We start from the raw sequence: 15,612 nt of genomic DNA on the forward strand, positions 1-15,612 counted from the left end.
CACTGCACTTGCTTTACTCCAATGATGGGGGTAAAATATGGTCACTAGCACTTAAAGAAAACGGGTCATTTCTTGAAATGCCTATCTGCAGCTTTTGTGAATCTAGTGAGCAAGGCAAAATGCCCTGTAGGATTTCTGTGCTGTATAACCTTTCCCTTACAGGGTTTTTGTGCAAGTCGCTGAGTTATGGGATGTGGGACTCTTCTTTCCATACAAGACACGTGCTGACGCCAGAGCATTACGCTGCACAGGTAGTAAGCACTGCTGCTGATGCTGAGCTCCATAGTGAGCCTGTCACAGCTAGTTAGGGCACGGAGCAGCCCCGAGGCTGGGAGACTTCTGCAAAACTGTCCACTGGATGTTTTTAATAATAATAAAGCTAATCCTTGACTCTCCCCACCCAGGTCCATTGTGGAGATGCTGCTGCTTCTCCCTGGGTTCTTAGGAACGCTTGTTCATGTTTAGTGACCTGTCCTGACCAAATTTGTGACCCATGGATCGTTACTAGAAATGTGACCATTGTGCGGCATGAGACACCTCTGGCAGCTGTGCCTGAACCCAGGTTAGGCTGTTCCCTTGCCAGGCACATCAGATGACTGCCATATTCTCATTTACGAAGGACACTGCCTCAATAGGATCCTGTATAAAATTAATAACACAGTAAAGCCCTTCCATTTCTTCAGGGGCTGTGTTATGGCTGCATGCCCCCCATGTGCTGTGTCAGGTCTTTTAAAAGGATGAACTGCTACCCTGAAATGAATGGCCAGTTCAGAATGAGCGTTTGATCTTCCCTTTTTGAAGTTGCCATTCCTCAAGTAGATGAACTGTTAATGCGCCCTGTATTCAGGGTACCACCTTTGCATAGGCTTCTAACCAATAATAATAATAAATAATAATAATAAATTTATTTATATAGTGGTAACATGTTCCACAGCACTTTACTGTCTGCATGTGTCCCCGCTTAATTGTAAAGTCAAGATAAGATTTGCCGAGATCGCACATAGGTCATTTTTGTAGCGCCGGTCACATGTGCGATCTCGGCAAATCGTATGTGCGATCTGGCGTGTTACATCGCTAGCGATGTCGCATCGTGTAAAGCACCCTTTAGACAGTTCAACAGTCACATGGCACCAAGCTTACAGCCTATAAGGAAATAAGGGCTCTCTCATTGTAGGGATATGTCAGCAAAGTGTCGTTTTCCAGTATGTTCATAACTCAGCAGAATCTCTCTATGGCTCCACATCTGCAGTCCAACCCCACAACATTAGGTTACATTTCTCAATAGTGGGGTAGACAATCTGTATGGAAATTTGGGGTATGCGCAGCTGACTGCATTATTGGTGCAGGTCTTGTTCTGAAAATGGTGTGGTTAACCTTTACAGTAGCCTCTATATCATAAACCGACATGCTGCTGACTGGGGATCAGTCAGTTTACATGGTGAATATTCTCACTGGCATTGGAAAGGTATGTGCACCCGTTTGGTATTTAGTGCAGAAATTTCTGCATCATTGCAAGAAAATTTGCATGTGCAAAAAGATGCATTTTTGCAGCGTTTTCTGTGCGTTTTTGATGTGTTATGACGCTCACTTTTGGTGCAAATTTTTTTCCACTCATTATTAGTATGGGTGAAATCTGCAAGAATTGCCAGCAGATCTACATCTGCACCAAATCTTCAAGGAGAAAATACTCGCCAGCTTCAGGATTCTCATTCACTTTGCTGCCATCTGGATTTCCTGGGTTTTGGGGCAAATCTGCACAGGAAAACGCATCAAAAAATCCAATTAATAACAACGTGGAAACACAGCCCAATCTGCCGCTGAAAAATCTGCACAGAACTTGAAGCCCCAGAAAATAGGGAGCGAATCTAAAGACGTTCAGACACAAATCGTTCTGGTCTTTATCTTAAAATGGGATCCGACATATAATATAGATCAGGGGTGGGGAACCTTTTTACTGCCGAGGGCCATTTGGAATTTTCTACCGACCTTCGGGGGCCGCACCAAATTATCAACTTTAAAACGGCCAGGCTATATTTGGTCAAACAATTAATTAACTTACCCCTAATGTGGTGGCTGGTGCGGCTGTGATGTTCGGTGATATTGATTATTTTGTTTCTCACAACTGCTTTTCCAGGTTTGTCTTGGTCTGGATAGGCTGGGGGCATACATATTACAGGAGAAGGTGGAGGCATATACATCACAGGAGACACCGAGGCATATACATCACAGGAGACACCGAGGCATATACATCACAGGAGAGGCTGGGGCGTATATATCACAGGAGGGGTGTATACATCACAGGAGATGCTGAGCATGGATGGCACTAGGTGGCAGCACGGACGGAACAACGGACAGCGCTAGGTGGCAGCACGGAGAGCACTAGGTGACAGCACTAGGAGGCAACAGGGAGAGCACCATGTGGCAGCACTGACAGCACTAGGAGGCTCCACAGATTACACAGTACTAGGGGGTACACAGCACTGAGGGGGTACACATCACTTGGGGCTACACATAGTACTGGGGGGTACACAGCGCTGGATGGGGGGGCAGTGATGGGTTGCATACTCACAGTATCAGGCGAGGAGTCACACAGCACAGGTCCGGGTGGCATGTACAGCAGGGAGGCATCTGCTGCTCCTCTTCTTCTGTGACAGGAGCACAGCGCGCCGCCCCCAAGGTGAACCCTGAGCACGCGAGCACAGTCCCAGGTTCAGTCTAGAATGTACGGTCTCTGTTGTCAGGTCCCGAAAAGAGCCCATACATTCTAGTACGGGCTGCAATCAGAATCTGGAAAAAGCCCGTACATTCTAGCATCTACCCAGAACGCACTGGGATTTTAAAGGGCCGGCGGCCGGCAAAAGCGCGAGTGCCACTCGAGCACTGGGATTGCCTGGAATGTGCCCGTGGGCCGGAGGTTCCCCACCTCTGATATAGAAGATGGATCAGCAATGGCCTCCAACCTGCACTCTCACCAGCAGTAAACATTCTTGTAAATGGTCATTATTAGCCATGTGTACTATGTTGGCTCATGCCATACCTTCCTTGTGATTGTATAGGGGATGTTAGCCTTGGTTAGTATTAAAGTAGCTTATGTTCACATTCAGCAAGAGCAAAGCGGTTTCAGAAATCTAATGCACACAACTGCAGTGTATCTACTTAAAGCAATGAGCGAGTGCGGAAAACCACTGAAAGTAACGCAACAAACGGTTTTGGTGAATAAAACTAACTTTATTAAACACGTACTGTAGACAAAGCTCACATTCACCCTAAAAGCCACTGCAAGTAAACGCCACAAAAGCGGGGATTTGAACGCAGCCTTTTTATCAAGGTTTTAGTTGCAGAAAAAAAACGCAGCAAAAATACTTTGTGTGAACATAGTCTAAGGTGAGACTGCTTCTTTTCTAGATCTGGTTCTAGCTACATACTATTTCAATAACCTGAAACCAAGAAATTGTATCTTTTTGGCCCGCCTTTACATGATGCAGAAATTCCTCAGTAATTGATCTGTAATGGTGGTTTAAGAAAAAGATCTGTTTCTTTTTTGCCTTGAAAATTTGGCACAGATGTCTCCCAGGAGAATGTAAACCTCTCCATAACATCTCCGAGAATGGCTCTGGTTTGTAATCGGGATCCCGGAGCAATGATTTATATGTGTCGCTGAACAGTTTCAGTTGTTGGCGGACATTGATCTGCAAGGATTACATATGGGAAATCTTCAGCAGTATGTGGGCATTTGCCTAAGGGCTTGCTCTCATGAGCGCTATCTGATAGCACTCTGGCACTGCCCCATAGTATTACATTGGTCAATCAGTGTGTTTTTGTTTTTTTTTTTGTTTGTTTTTTTTTTGTGTCGATTTGGCATGAGAAAATTTTTTTGCATGCCACTTACCCATTGAAGTCTATGGGAGCATGGAAATCATCGGAGTGCACTGAGAGGACATCTGAGTGCAGTCTGATTTTCGCGAACTCCCAGAATAGAGGAGATGGAGCAATTCTGTTCTCAATCATCTCCTGACTGTGCTCCTCTGATAGTCGGCTGACACTCGGGTCAGAGTTTGATCCGTGTGTCTTTACCAATCGATCCGATTCTACTGCATGACACTGCTCAAGTGACCCAAGATCCAAAGTGTGCGTCATAAGGACCGCACGGACCAGGTTCTGTTTTTCATTTTGTTTTCCCATATGGTGCCAGCAGCACATACGAACCAATTTCTCTGCTGGCCTTTTATGGTGCGGGTTCTGGGAATCCACAGCTCCTGTGCATTAAACTGTGCTCAGGAATTTCAGTGATGTCATTAGAATTTACACACAATTATTCTCCCTCATTGGGAGGTATTAACCCATTTACTGTATCAAAGCGCTGCCAGATGTTAGGGAAAACTCTAGGAAAATCTGAAAATATCTGCATACAGTCACGGCCAAAGGTTCTGAGATGGACACAGATTTGGTTTTCATACAGTGCTGTTCTTTTATGGTTACTGAAGTATAATTAGCATTTCATAACTTATTATACTTTCATTGAAAAATACACTGTTTAGTCTATGTGCGCACTAGAAAGGTGATTTTTCTCAAGAAAATTTCTTGAGAAACTTCTGGGAGTTGAAGATTACCGCACCTGCGGTAAAAAAAATGCACCAAATCCGTGGGAAAAACGCATGCGTTTTTGCCGCGGTTTTTCCGCAGGTTGGTCCCTGCGGTTTTTTTATGCTGTAACTACTGCAATAAATAATATAGATAATAGATAATCGATAGACAGATAATGGATAGAGGGAAAGATGGATAGATGAATAGATAGATAGATAATAGATGAGAAAGACTTATATAATGTCCCACCTCCCTGCATATTCTAACCTGGCACCCTTTAGTGACTTTCATGTGGCACTAAAGGGTGCCTAGCCTTGTATTTAGCCATAAAATAAATAAATAATTTTAAAAAAAAACCTACGTGAGGTCCCCCCATCTTTTGTAGCCAGCTAGGGTAAAGCAGACGGCTGCAGCCTGCGGACCACAGCTGGCAGCTTCACCTTGGCTGGTAATCCAAAACAGAGGGCACCCCACGCTGTTATTTTACATTAAATAAATAATTTAAAACAAAAAACGTGGGATCACCAGCCAAGGTAAAGCGGACAGCTGGGGTCTGATATTCTCAGACTAGGAAGGTCCACTGTTATTGGACACTCCCCAGTCTAAAAATAGCAGGCCGCAGCCGCCCCAGAAGTGGCGCATCCATTAGACGTGCCAATCCTGGCGCTTCGCCCCAACTCATCCCGTTGCCCTTGCAGTTGGCAAACGAGGTAATATATGGGGTTGATGCCAGATGTTTAATGTCACCTGGCATCAAGCCCTGGAGTTCGTGATGTCACGCGTCTATCAGATACCCGACATCACCAACCCAGTCAGTAAGAAATAAAAATATAGACAACAAAAAAAGTTTTATTTGAAAAAACACTCCACATTCCCTCTTTCACCAATTTATTGAACAGAACAATCAATTCCACGTCCGGCGTAATCCAATAAGGGGGGTCCCACGGCGATCCATACCATAGTCACTGTCCCATTCAATGAAGAACAGAATGTTCCCCATTGGCTGGGAGAGCAATGCAGTGACCTGAGCTAACATCAATAGGTCAGCCCAGGTCACTGCAGGGGATGACGAGCGCTGCCATCAGGAGGCTAGATGAGATCGTGACGTCACCGCTAGTGACCGGCCCGGGCCGCTCGCGAGACGGGCATAGACGGCAGTGACCGCGGTGACGTCAGGAGGCAGGAGATCGTCACAGCAGGTAATGATCTCATCTCACCTCCTGACAGCAGCGCCCGTCATCCCCGTGGCTGCATGCACTGCAGGGTGACAAGCTGCTGATACTGCGGGCAGACACGGACACACTGCTGTGCGTGCAGCGGCGGGGCTGCAGCGGGACACAGACTGCACGGGCACCTGGAGGTCACACGGAAGTGCTTCTGTGCGGCGTCCAGGGAGTGTGACGTCTGTGTTTACTCTGCTCCGCTTCCTCTTCTGTCATAATGACATCACTCCCCTGCAAAACCGCAGGCAGTGATGAGCATTACCGCAGGTACATCGCGGCTATACCGGGGGTATACCGCACATCATTTGCTACCTCTGGTATACCCCTGGAATTTCGCGATTATATTACTGTGAATGGAGTGATATTCCGGGGGTATACCGCAGGTACCTGCGGAAAATAATGGACATGCTCATTTTCTCAAGAAAGTTTCTTGAGAAAAATCTGCAGCGTGCGCACAGCTATGTTTTTGTTCCCATAGGTTTTGCTGGGAAATGTCTGCAGAAAGATTTCAAACCTTTCTCAAGAAATTTCCGCGGGTAAAACGGCCTAGTGCACACATAGCCTTATGCAGACTCTTAAATTACAGTGTTGTCCCTTACTACTTTGGACTTCTGAGCCCTGTCATGCTAAATATCACCTTTTGTGTCAAATCCTGATTGATGGCAGCTCATTCTTACCTAGTCAGTGCTTGGATTTTGTCTATTTGCTTTTTGATGAATGACCAAATGTTCTCAATGGGATTGGGAAGTTTCCTAGCCATGAGCCCGAAATGTCAATGTTTTTTTCATAGGATCAATCTGATAGGAGAAAGCTTGCTGATTGCTGGGGATCACATTAATCTAGAGATCTTGGCTCTGCAGCCCTCATTGTCTATGGGATTGTCGAGCACAGCGCTCCGCTCCATAGACAGTGACGGAAGCAGAGCCTGTGCACTCACCTCTCCATTCAGAGGACGGCTGCAGCCATGTTACCAGGGTTCCATAGGCTGTTCTTGGATCGCTAGAGTTTCTAGCTGTCAGTCACCTAGGGATCAGCAGGTTGTCCTCTGTTGTTTGGATACAGTATGACTTGATTTCTTGAGGAATAAATAAAAAATGGAAGAACAAAATGTTTCAGTCATCTTTTTAAAGCTTATAAAATCCGCATGAAAAGCCTTTTAGTTAAGGTGATCTTAAGATGTCCAATTGATTCAACACTCAAGGGAAATAAATGGAGAGAGGGTAGTCAGCTCGTGCCTGACACCTGGCAGCGGCTTATCTCCTGTGAGGATAAAGTATTGGGCATGTTGAAATGTAATATACCTGGTCAATCCTTACCCCAATGTCTGCTGTGCAGAGAGTAGACTGCCCCATGTGGCTGACCATGTAGTGTCTGCACCATTTCAGCTTCTACTAAGTGCATCATCAACAATCTGTTCATTAACCAACTCTTCCTGCACATTCACATTTCCTTCCAGCACTATCTGCAGAATACAGATGTGCTTTTCTGTCTGATGGGGGAGCCAGGGTTTGGGTGGGGTGAGAAACTCATGTCGAAATGAGTATTATATTGTCCTATTAGGATCCGCTGAATGATCAGGTCATTGTTTTCTTCTACTACTGTACAAATCAAATTCCTTGTCCCTGCACTACAGCATATATATGTGCGGGAAAATGCAGAGAAAGTACGGTATATACACTTAGGCAAAACTTTTAACAGATCTGTTCTTTTATTTCTCAGTACTTCCAAATAGAATGGCCAAATGAAAAACTGTCACATTTTAGCAAAACAAGAATGCCGCGGAGACACCATCACATGTTTTTCAACACTGCCAGGAAACTAGCCAGGTCTTTCACCGGGAAGGAACAACCACGGGAAGGGGAGTCTCCAGTCAAGGAAACCGCCTATGCCAAACATGGTATCCATCCACAGACAGCTGTTTCGGGGCATTTCCCCTCATCAGTGTGGAGTAGTAAACTGGCTAGTGGGAGCAATGCCTAGTAGAAGACTACATAGGTAAGGATGGTTGTCCTTGTTCTAGTGTGATGAGGGGCAAATACCTTGAAACAGCTGTCTGTGGATGGATACCATGTTTTGGCATAGGCGGTTTCCTTGACTGGAGACTGCCCTTCCTGTGGTTGTTCCTTCCCGGTGAAAGACCTGGCTAGTTTCACATGTGATGGTGTCTCCGCGGTGTTGGATGTTGATCTCCGCGAGGTCAACCATCCTTACCTACATATTTTAGTAAAGACATGCTCTTGGCCTACAAAAATACCTTATTTGTTAGGTTTTATAATATATGATGGGAGTTGTGTGTGTTTTTTTTTTTTTAATGCAAAGGTATAAATGAAACATGATGTCCAAATGCAATGTGACCAGAGCCAAAGCAGTTGCATCATTGTTGGCAAGGGTTTCTTCTATGCAGCTTGTAGCTGAGCATGTTGAGGATGTGTAAATGAAATCATGGTATGCTATTGAGCATGTGTGTGAGAATGGCACAGCTGTGGTCCGCCCATGCTTTTCCCTCTCCTAGAAACGGTGTTCCCCCTGGATTACACTTGGCATACACTGATCAGGGGGATAAATACTCCAGGAAAGGTTTCCATGTGGTACAGACTTCAACTGTTGAGAACACACATGAATGGTTTAAAAAGCTTGAATTATTTCTCCATAGGGATATTACTAATGTAAAGCAGTGGGCATACAATCATCAGACTGACATTACTTATGAGGAAAACATGTACGCAAAGAGTTTTTGCTCTGAATGTGTACAGCATTTCTCCGAAATAATTTCTTGCTCAGTCTTTTAAAGGAGTTGTCTGATAGAGGTTTAGAATATAAGCTTTAGCATACTCCCCTTCCAGCACCTCCCCTCCACCCCCAATCTAGCAAGCATAGGTTTCTCCAAAGGTCTGCTCCAGAAGCAAGGGCTGCAGTGAAAGGATTTGCTGCAGTTAGAGACTGCCTGCAGTGGTCAATTGACTAGAAGAGTATGTCATTGGACTAACGTGATGATGACTTCTTTTAGTCACCTGACCACTGCAGCTAATCACAGGCTGCAGATGTCTTCTGACCAGAGCAGGCATAGTTTCTACAGCGGTCTGCACTGGATCTGGCAGGGTGCTATAACGTGAGCATACTGCAGTGTGTAGGTTTTTTTAGGGGGGAGAGGGGGGCAGGTCATCCACTACGTTCAGGTGTCCGTCTGCAGAAACGTATATATGCAAAAAATGGCACAAAACAGAGCACACGCTAACGCAGTGCGCTCCATAACCATGAATGGCCCTGTCAAGCGCATGCGTCCAGAACACGCTTTGCAGAGTGGGGGAGGGGCGGTTCAGACGGATGCTCCGATGGGACCTGTGAGCGGAAGGTAAAACGCAATGTGAAAGGAGCCTTATATTCTAGGTTCTTCAAAGTAGCCACCTTTTGCTTTGATTACTGCTTTGCACACTCTTTGCATTCTCTTGATGAGCTTCAAGAGGTAGTCCCCAGAAATGGTTTTCCAACAGTCTTGAAGGAGTTCCCAGAGATGCTTAGCACTTTTTAGCCCTTTTGCCTTCACTTTGGTCCAGCTCACCCCAAACCATCTCGATTGGGTTCAGGTCTGGTGACTGTGGAGGGCAGGTCATCTGGCGTAGAACCCCATCACTCTCTTTCTTAGTCAAATAGCCCTTACACAACCTGGAGGTGTGTTTGGGGTCATTGTCCTGTTGAAAAATAAATGATTGTCCAACTAAACGCAAACCGGATGGAATAGCACACCGCTGCAAGATGCTGTGGTAGGCATGCTGGTTCAGTATGCCTTCAATTTTGAATAAATCCCCAACAGTGTCACCAGAAAAGCACCCCCACACCATCACACCTCCTCCTCCATGCTTCACGGTGGGAACCAGGCATGTAGAGTCCATCCGTTCACCTTTTCTACAAAGACATGGTGGTTGGATCCAAAGATCTCATATTTGGACTCATCAGACCAAAGCACAGATTTCAACTGGTCTAATGTCCATTCCTTGTGTTCTTTAGCCCAAACAAGTCTCTTCTGCTTGTTGTCTGTCCTTAGCAGTGGCTTCCTAGCAGCTATTTTACCATGAAGGCTGCTGCACAAAGTCTCCTCTTAAGGGCTGCTTCTCACTTGCGAGTTTCTCGCAGTAGAGCAATGCGAGAAAATCTCGCATTGGAATCGGACACATGTTAGTGAATGATTCAGCTCTCATCTGCGATTTTTTTCTCAGTCCAAATCGGACTGAGAAAAAAATCGCAGCATGCTGCTTTTTTGCGAGTTTCTACTGCGAGTTTCTCCAATGCAAGTCTATGGGAGCGTGTAAAAAATCGGATGTCACGGGACGGCACTCACACCATCCTAGTGACATCCGATTTTCTAAATACATTTCTCGCATGTTTCCTAAAACACTGGAAACGAGTGATGTCTCACAATGTCTGTCAATCACTATTCTCTGTCAGTCGGTCTCTCCCTCTCGGTCTCTATTCTCTCTCTGTCGGTCCGTCACTATCTCTGTCCCTTTCACAGTCTGTCGGTCAGTTTGCCCCCCCTCTCTCATACTCACCGTTCCCCGATCTCCGGCGCGGCGCTGCACGGCTTTCTCACTGCTGCGGCGGCTTTTATTATTTTGAAAAAGCCGGCCGCTCATTAAACAATCTCGTATTCCCTGCTTTCCCCACCCATAGGCGCCTATGATTGGTTGCAGTAAGACACGCCCCCACGCTGAGTGACAGGTGTCTCACTGCACCCAATCACAGCAGCCGGTGGGCGGGTCTATACTGTGCAGTGAAATAAATAAATAAATAATTAAAAAAAACGGCGTGCGGTCCCCCCCAATTTTAATACCAGCCAGATAAAGCCATACGGCTGAAGGCTGGTATTCTCAGGATGGGGAGCTCCACGTTATAGGGAGCCCCCCAGCCTAACAATATCAGTCAGCAGCCGCCCAGAATTGCCGCATACATTATATGAGACAGTTCTGGGACTGTACCCGGCTCTTCCCGATTTGCCCTGGTGCGTTGGCAAATCGGGGTAATAAGGAGTTAATGGCAGCCCATAGCTGCCAATAAGTCCTAGATTAATCATGTCAGGCGTCTGAGACACCTTCCATGATTAATCTGTAAGTTACAGTAAATAAACACACACACACGAAAAAATCCTTTATTAGAAATAAAAAACACAAACACATTCCCTCATTACCAATTTAATAAGCCCCAAAAAGCCCTCCATATCCGGCGTACTCCACGGACCTCCAGCGTCGCTTCCAGCATGAAGGTGACAGGAGCTGCAGAAGACACCGCCGCTCCGGTCACCTCCAAGCAGCAACTGAGGTGAGTAGCGCGATCGGCTGAGCTGTCACTGAGGTTACCCGCTGTCACTGTTGGAGGATCCATCGGTGGCCGCGATTAACCTCATCTAGTGATGAGAAGGTGTGTCCAAACTTTTGGTCTCTACTGTGTGTATGTGTGTATCTATGTGTGTGTGTGTGTGTGTGTGTGTGTGTGTGTGTGTATATATGTATATATATATATTAATATATTTATATTTGAGAGAGATATAGATAATAAATATATGACTGGTATATTTTGTGGGTTTTTTTTTTTTTATACTTGACTTTTGATCTTCTATCTAGATATTTGTATAGGAGCTGTAATTGAGGCTGTTGGATTGGTGGTTTAACAATACCTGCTTGGTTGCTTGTCACTTTCTTTACCGTTTTACCTCTTGGATTAATTGTTTTTTTGTTATTTTGTATATTTATTCTTCTATGAATAAAATGCTTATTTATTCTGGTTTTTCCTCTAGGGCCGCCATGTCAAGACAGGCCAGCTTGCAGCTATTAAGGTCATGGATGTTACAGAAGTAAGTGATACAATTACTTTGATCTTCGTTTTCTAAACCATTCCTGTTTTGTCAGTTTAAATGACCTTCATCAAATCAGATTTACTTACTAAAGTCATCCAAATGAGGTATTCACCACTGATGTCACTTCTGATGCTCGGGCTGGTGATGCTTAATGTAGTAAAAACAAGTAAACTAAAGTCCAAAGCCCCGTTTAGACAAGCTGACTGCACCTGTTTTAGTAGCCTGTTACGACAGGCCAACTATACTTCATTGCATGCTGAAAGATAATAAATAGGGATGATTGGATACTTCGATTATTCGCTTCGCGAATATTTTCCGAATACCTCGTCACTATTCGATGCGCAATGTACGACTATGGGAAGTCCGAATAGTTCCGAATAGTTGTTATTTGGATTTCCCATAGACTTACATTGCGCATCGAATATTCGCGAATAGTCGAATAGCGACTAGGTATTTTTCGGAAAATATTCGCGAAGCCGAATAATTGAAGTATGCGATCATCCCTAATAATAAAAACAATTGTTCTTTGTGCAGAGAACATCTTATCGGCAGCACATGTCCTGTTTACACAAAATTGTGGCTCCAATTGATCAAGACCGATATCGTTAACTCTAATCTTGATGAGGAGGCGTGGTTGAGACTGAGGCGCTAATTCTTTTATAGACAAGTGCCTTAATAGTGGCATGTATCTTGCCACAAATGTCACACCACCCATCTTACTCCAGTTACTGAGTGGAGTAAGGTATGCCACCACTTACCATGAATTAGCAGAGCTGGCCAAAACTGGTACAAAATAGCTAAATTACAAAATGCACAACCTGTTATTGCACAAAAAGTTTGCGACATTTCAAAGGGGAGTACGCCAGGTTTCTGCAAACGCTTTGACGGGCCTTTTGTCGCTGAGAACGAACAGTATGAACAAGCTGCCTGTTTGCTTGCCAGTTGATGCTGACTTGTTTAGACATTCTGCATGAAGTTATGTTCACACTGAGGTTTTTTAAGAATATATGTTTATTTCTTTTAATTTCACCCAAAAGCCAAAGATCCCTAACTTTTTTGTAAGTAGTGTAGGATGGCAATGTCTGTCAGAATGGATCCTGAAAAGCAGATCTTGAGGGCACAGGGTCTTTCCGATCGGTTGATTTCTACCAACCAGGCAAGTAGGAAACCAGTAACCTCAGCCATATATAAGAAAATCTGGAAAACTTCTGTTCTGAGTATAGTGAGTCAATCATAGATGCCTCCTGTCCGGATATTCGCAAGATTTGGTATTTAACAGATGGGCTTAATAAAGGACTCAGACCAAGTACCTTGATGTTTCAGATCTCAGCCCCAAGTGTCTTCTTCAATTCTTCTTCATAGAAGAATCTCAAAAGCACTTTGAAGGTTAAAGGGGGCTTTACACACAACGACATCGCTAACGAGATGTCGTTGGGGTCACGGAATTCGTGACGCACTTCCGGCCTCGTTAGCGTCGTCGTTGTGTGTGAAACGTACGAACGACCACTAAAGATCAAAAATACCTAATCGTTGATCGTTGACACGTCGTTCTAATCCCAAATATCGTTGCTGTTGCAGGATGCAGGTTGTTCGTCATTCCTGAGGCAGCACACATCGCTACGTGTGACACCCCAGGAATGACGAACAACACCATACCTGCGTCCTCCAGCAACGAGGTGGGCGTCCCTTTCTTTCGGCTGCTCTCCGCCCCTCCGCTTATATTAGCCGCCTGCTGTGTGACGTCGCTGTGACTCTGCACGAACAGCCCCCTTAGAAAGGAGGCGGTTCGCCGGCCACAGTGAGGCTATGTGCGCACGTTGCGTACAGTTCACTGCAGAAATTTCTGCAGCGATCTGAAGAGCACATGTGCACTTTTAATCGCTGCAGAAAATGTCCGTAGTGAAGCCGATTCCATGCGCTCTGCCTGCAGCTCCTGCCATAGACAGAGCAGGAGCTGCCGGCAAAGCGCAGGAAAGAAGTGACATGTCACTTCTTTTTACGCAGCGCTTCGGCAGTAGCCGAAGCGCTGCGCTCTATAGCGCCACGTGCGCACGGCCCCTGCACAATCTCCATAGACTGTGCAGGGGACGCAGGACGCATGCAGTTACGCTGCGCTACAAAGCGCAGCGTAACTGCATGTATTTGCGCAACGTGCGCACATAGCCTTACATCGCTAGGAAGGTAAGTATAGTGTGACGGGTCCTAGTGATGTTGTGCGCTACGGGCAGCGATTTGCCCGTGACGCACAACCGACGGGGGCGGGTGCTTTCACCAGCGACCTCGCTAGCGATGTCGCTGCGTGTAAAGCAGCCTTTACGCCCACAGTGAAAAAATCAGTGCCCCTGTGGGACCCCCAACTTTATTCTGAATGCCCTCTGTAGATAGCCCTATGGGGCAAGGTAACAGATGACTATTAACAAACTTTCCCATTTTAAAATGACTTTTTTTAGTCGCCATCACTTCCTCGAAAAGATTAGATGAGGTTCTGACCTTCTCAAAGACCCTTACTTTCAGGTCCTGGAGGATCAGATAATGCTTTTAAATTGGACCCAGCTTTACTCCCTTCAGGACCTTGTCCTACCATCCTTCTTCCACCATCCTAAAAATCAGAAGGAATACCTATTCCATTAGTTGGTTGTTAGGCAAGCAGTACTGACCTACTTAAGTGATTTAGGACTGGAGGATGAACTCTATTCTTGCCTCTGAATTGGATGAAAAGATTTTAAGGGAAATAAGCTTTATAGTTAGCAAACTAGATGGATCAAGTCCACAATCTGCCTAGCATATGCTTCAGAAGGGAAGTCGCTCCCGAAGTTATCAGAGCACGTTCAATGAGGGTTGTTTCCACTTCTTGGGCAGAGTGAGCAGGAGATTCCATGGACCAGATTTGTAAAACAGCAACTCTGTCCAGATTGATCACCTTCTGCAGACACTATAAATTGGACCGGACAATAGACTGCCTTGGGGAGGAAAGTCCTCCAAGCAGTTGTCCTGCCATAACACGGTTTCTTGGGCATTCTACTGATATGCTGTCAGGTTGGATGTCCTGGAAAGGAGGAATTGGTACCACTGGCAATTGTATTTCCAGAAGTCCATCACGACAGCACTCTTACATTCCCTCCCTTGAAATTCCCTCTGCTTATGTGAATTAACATCTGTATAAGGAAATTCAATAAAATTAAGTTGAATCCATCCTGGTGTGATACTTGAAAACGTTATTGAGGGGTGGGCTGAGAGGGTCCTTTTTAACCTCGTGTTTTTCCTGTCCCTTTTTAGAGCAGTTTTCTCCCACTTCTAGTCCTCGAGACAGAGCCACCAACAGCGCATGTTTTCAGGATTTTTTTAATGGACAGGTGGTGATTTAATTATATATAATAAGAAATGAAAATTCTGTCAGCATGCACTGCTTGCTGGTGACTCTTGTGGACTGGCGTTTGGGAACACTGCTATAGAGGAGAAGGGCGAGCTACTGATGTGGTGTCAATGGAGGAGGCTTGGATTTTTTTGACATGCCAAAAACCTGTCCCTTTTTAACAAGGAAGGGTGTGTAGACTTTATATCCACAGTATGTTAGCGTTAATAGGGCAGCAGACCATGTGGTGAATAATATATATGATACAGATATGTAGGTGTGGTCTTCTATGCATACACTGCTACCAGTAAAAGCTGCAATGTTGAACTAGTCCTAGCTTGGGATATACGGTATATTTTGCAGACTATAAGACACACTTTGTCCTCAAAGTTCTGGAGGAAAGTGGGGGTTGCGTCTTCTAGTCCAGATGTATCAGGCTGTGGGGTGGGAGGGTGTCTGTAGTGGAGGAGTGGGTCACAGGAGGCAGGAGCTGGGGCTATCGGTGTGGCTACTTAAGCCGGCGCTTAGAGATGGGTGAGTCTATGGGCACGGGGAGCAGTGAATATTCATTCTTCTTAATAGCGTGCACACATGATCACACTTTA

The 15,612-nt window shown here is 45.4% G+C and overlaps 1 protein-coding gene across 4 annotated transcripts in view; it reads left to right on the top strand.

The window, feature by feature from the left end:
• The window catches only part of MAP4K4 (mitogen-activated protein kinase kinase kinase kinase 4), a 289,343-nt gene that overhangs the window by 96,851 nt on the left and 176,880 nt on the right, over positions 1–15,612 (top strand). For all 4 annotated transcript variants that reach the window (XM_075336472.1, XM_075336473.1, XM_075336474.1 and 1 more), the window contains exon 3: positions 11,596–11,652. In XM_075336472.1, coding sequence (XP_075192587.1) covers positions 11,596–11,652 — 57 coding nt within the window. The remainder of the gene's footprint in view (positions 1–11,595; positions 11,653–15,612) is intronic.

The sequence above is a fragment of the Anomaloglossus baeobatrachus genome, chromosome 2 (assembly GCF_048569485.1).
Source record: "Anomaloglossus baeobatrachus isolate aAnoBae1 chromosome 2, aAnoBae1.hap1, whole genome shotgun sequence".
Lineage (NCBI taxonomy): Eukaryota > Metazoa > Chordata > Amphibia > Anura > Aromobatidae > Anomaloglossus > Anomaloglossus baeobatrachus.